The sequence below is a fragment of the Etheostoma cragini genome, chromosome 3 (assembly GCF_013103735.1).
Source record: "Etheostoma cragini isolate CJK2018 chromosome 3, CSU_Ecrag_1.0, whole genome shotgun sequence".
Taxonomy (NCBI): Eukaryota; Metazoa; Chordata; class Actinopteri; order Perciformes; family Percidae; genus Etheostoma; species Etheostoma cragini.
This window is the reverse complement of record NC_048409.1, coordinates 326,938-331,068: the sequence shown is the minus strand read 5'-3', so window position 1 is coordinate 331,068 and position 4,131 is coordinate 326,938. Positions and strand designations below refer to the sequence as shown.

The 4,131-nt window shown below is 42.9% G+C and overlaps 1 protein-coding gene across 1 annotated transcript in view; it reads left to right on the top strand.

Annotated features, from left to right (window-relative positions):
* Positions 1-3,891, top strand: part of LOC117942558 (transcription regulator protein BACH1-like) — a 4,996-nt gene extending 1,105 nt beyond the window's left edge. Inside the window, exons 2-5 of the mRNA XM_034868098.1 lie at positions 549-806; positions 1,389-2,552; positions 2,641-2,847; positions 3,275-3,891. Coding sequence (XP_034723989.1) covers positions 567-806; positions 1,389-2,552; positions 2,641-2,847; positions 3,275-3,661 — 1,998 coding nt within the window. The 5' untranslated portion in view covers positions 549-566 and the 3' untranslated portion in view covers positions 3,662-3,891. The remainder of the gene's footprint in view (positions 1-548; positions 807-1,388; positions 2,553-2,640; positions 2,848-3,274) is intronic.
* Positions 3,892-4,131: the final 240 nt, after the last annotated feature.

The following is a 4,131-nucleotide window of genomic DNA, read 5'->3' as shown; positions in this document are numbered from 1 at the left end:
GGGGTCCTCCCTAGGGAAGTTTCCGGCATCAACAACTTCATTTCCTGTATTCTGATACAGTTTTATGCACCAATTTACAGTGGAAATACCTTTAGCCAACGTGAAGAAGAAAAACACAGATGGAAATTAAAATTAGATCAAAAATGTAATAGAAAGTATGTTGTTGTTGGTCACTGGGTATTTTGAAGTTGGTATATGGAAATCCAACCAATGGAAAAAATATAAATATAAAAATATTATTTCAGTAATGCCAAGACAAAACATCTCCTTTATTTTGATTTAATATGACTGTACAATAAATCCCCTGCTAATGACAGAATCCACAAGGCTGCAGCAACTATTGTTTCATTATTGATTGATCTATAGATTATTAAATGAATCCTCCAATCATTTAATCAAACCTGTTGCAGATTTATTTTCTGCCGCTAGGCTGATTGATCACTGACTAATGACTGCAGGTGAAGACTGGCGGTCTGTAGAGACCACAAACAGTGTATTGGGATCATTGTGCCATGTTGACCCCCACCCCTGCTCCCTCTGTCACGCAGGCTGAGCTTGTAAGAACCATGCCGCTCCAAGATCCTCGCATGTCAGTGTTCACCTTTCAGTCTGCAGTGCACAGCGCCCATGTGCTCCAGTGTCTGAATGACCAGAGGCAGCGTGACGTGCTGTGTGACGTGACCGTGGCGGTGGAAAACAAGAGTTTTCGGGCCCACTGCTCAGTCTTGGCTTCCTGCAGTGAATACTTTCACAGCAGAGTTACCAATGTCACCAGACATAATTCCATCATCACCCTACCTGATGAGGTCGGTGTTCTAATCAGATGAAGGATTTGGCGGGGGGAAAATAACACTACAAATCAGTTGGTCTTTGTATGAATGTATTGTTCATTTATTCCCAAAAGATGATTACAGTATTTTATTTTATTACAATTTTACCAAATGGGTTGCTGAATTCACTGGCTCTATTTAGGATTCATGAATAATCCGATTTTTTTAGAGTAGGAAATCAGGTCATTCTATAGTTGAGCATACGTCTCATGACACCAATTATTTGAGTCTGAACTAAATCAACACAATATTAATAATGCACTATTTCTTAGAACCCACTCACCTTCATATCGTTGTCTAGGCGATGTTAGTAAATTAAGTAGGCCACATAAAGTTTATTTCTAGCACATTTAAACAGCTGACCTTCTTGCTGCATAAAAGAACACTGAAACATAAAACTGAATTCTACATTTCAAGTTATTTATTTTAGTAAAAGTGTTTCTATATAGCTGTCCACCTTTCTATTTTGGTCATATTGTAGTGATTTATAGTTGTTCTTCATAATATTTAGTTGTTTTAACATACCCTTAACACTTTGCTGTATCACTTTCCTGACAGGTGACAGTTGAGGGGTTTGAACCTTTGCTTCAATTTGCCTACACCTCGAAGCTGTCTTTCACCAAAGAAAACATTCACGCCATTCACAGCAGTGCTGAGTTTTTAGGATTCCATAACTTGGAGTCAGCATGCTTTGATTTTCTCATTCCAAAGTTTTCTGAATGCAGAAGAACCTCCCGGGAAGTAAGGCATAGAGCCTGTTGTCTGAGCCCCAATCCCAGTGCCAGTTTTGGCCCCAGCGTAGAGAGCAGCCAACCGACATCATTTGAGTCTCACAGCTCAGTGCCTTCGAGTGTTGATGAACAGACAGATTTCCCATCACAATGTCCTCAGAGTGCACAGGGTCAGACCAACAGTGGGGAAGAACACTTCTGTTTGGAGAACTGCAGGCCACAAATGGCCCCCTTATCTCTGGAGTTAACAGCAAATAGCGTGTGCCCCATGTTGTCTTTGCCATGCCCAGACTCTGACAAAGAAGATCAACCCTCTCAGTTCAGCGAAAGAGACGTTTTAGACATAGGAGATGTGTGCAATCAAAGTGAGTTGAGTTTGACAGACTGTGACTTACCCTGTGAGTTGTCAAGCCCACGGGATGTGAATCCACCAGAACCCTTTGAGCCTGCAGGCACAGATGTTAAGCAGACTGTTGAGACGCTTTGTGCTGAAACCGACTGCAACCTCGGTTCATGTCCACTCACAACAGGGGCAGAAAATTGCAGTGAGTTATTAGAGCAGAGTGAGGCTGGCCTCCAACACAAAATAGAAGGAGATCTCTCAGACCCTACACCAACTGCTCTAAGCCACGCGGAGGGAATCGGGGAGAGGAGCAGTGAGGAGAGGGAGGTGGCTGAACATCTGGCTAAGGGATTTTGGTCTGACCTATGCCCATCTCAGGCTCAACCACCCCCCTTGGAACCCATGGACCAAAACAGTCTGGCAAAAGCATCAGACTTTCATTGGCTTAAGCAGCTGGACCTGAGCTCCAGTGTAGGAGACTGTCCCTTCCTCAGGGACTTTGGGTCAGGTGATGAGCCGGCCCCACGCACTGACAGCCTGTCCCAGTCAGAGAAGAGCCCCTACATGTCCTCCTCGCTCAACTCCGGGGACGACTCAGACCTGGACACGGATGGAGATACTGAGGCCAACAACAAAAGAGCAGCAGAGGTCATTGTGATACACAACTTTGTTTGGTTATTGCTAGTTGAATGTGTGAAGTACAATAGATGTAACTCCTAAAGCCTGTACTCTACAGATTCAGCTCCCATTCCCAGTGGAGCAGATCTCAGCGCTGAGCCGGGGTGCCTTCCAGCAGCTTCTGAGACAACATCAGCTGACTCAAGATCAGCAGGAGTTTGTCCATGACGTCCGTCGACGAAGCAAAAACCGCGTGGCTGCACAGCGCTGCCGAAAGAGGAAATTAGACAGCATACACCAATTAGAATATGAAATCAAAAAATTGGTAAATTACCTTTAATCGTAATCTCAGCATGTTTTCAATCATGATATAATTGAGTTTTGTGTCTTTTTAACTTTTTTATGGGCGTCTAGTAGGGACCAGTATTCACTGCAGCCGTGTTGATGAAAGTGCTTTTGTCTTCCTAAACCAGTGGCTGCCACAGCAGTGTGTAGATTTAGGTTTACAGATTGAACAGAATGGACCTTATTAATTGGAAATACTGTTGACTGATCAAAGGGTATAAAGCATAAACATAGAAAGGGAAAAAAACAACCAAGAGCCTGTCTGACTAAAATAAGTTCCATTCAGTGACCCTTTTATTTCATTTTAAAAGTAATCTTCAGTTGTGAATCTTTTGTTTATAAAATGCATATGTTATGATGAGGACTGGAGGAAGCGAATGAGCTTTACTGTCTTGGTTTTTCTACAGAGAAGTCAGAAAGAGCGGCTGCTGCAGGAGCGAACAGAGTTGGAGCAAAACCTGGAGGAGACGAGGCACAGTCTGTGTGGGTTGTGTAAGAGTGTCAGCATCGAGTCTGGCTGTGATCAGGACCACTTGCAGCTTCTTGCCAAGGTCACCTCATCAGACTCCCCCATCTCCTCCAGTAGCCTTTTGGATGAAGATGAGGAGTCCCAGATCACAATCAAAATGGTAAGTTGTTCTTCAGAGTGTGACCCGAGCAAGCCGCCTGCATGCTCAGTTCAAACTGCTACACCAGAGGATGGCACACAGACAGAGGAGGCAGGTTCTCCACAGAGTTGCCCCGTGCCCACTTCTCTGCTCAATGTCTGTCTGGACATGAACAACAGCTTATAATTGGACTTGGTTTCCATTGTCATTTGTAATCTTGCAGGTCCATGGTGCCCGGGGTGGACTCTTGAATATATACTGTAATCCTCTTTTGGGAAAGATATGCTTTCCTGTGTATTTCACTGAATGGTTTTCTGCTTTATACAGGTATCTTAAAGTGACAGATAAATGTCAAATTTCCTTTGCTGTACTTCTAATATGCATTTCACTGTAGTACATACAGAATCCAGTATTCAGCCTTTTGAAAGTGCACATAATTTTCAGGTACTTCCCAAATGTTTTTCTCAGGGAAACCCATAACCTGACTACGTTTTGATGCCTAACATAATTCTCACTGAACACACACGTGCACAGAGTTATGCAAATAGGCTAATTAGTCTATCATCATTATCTTAACAGCTTCAATTCAATTCAATTCAATTTTATTTATAGTATCAATTCATAACAAGAGTTATCTCAAGACACTTTACAGATAG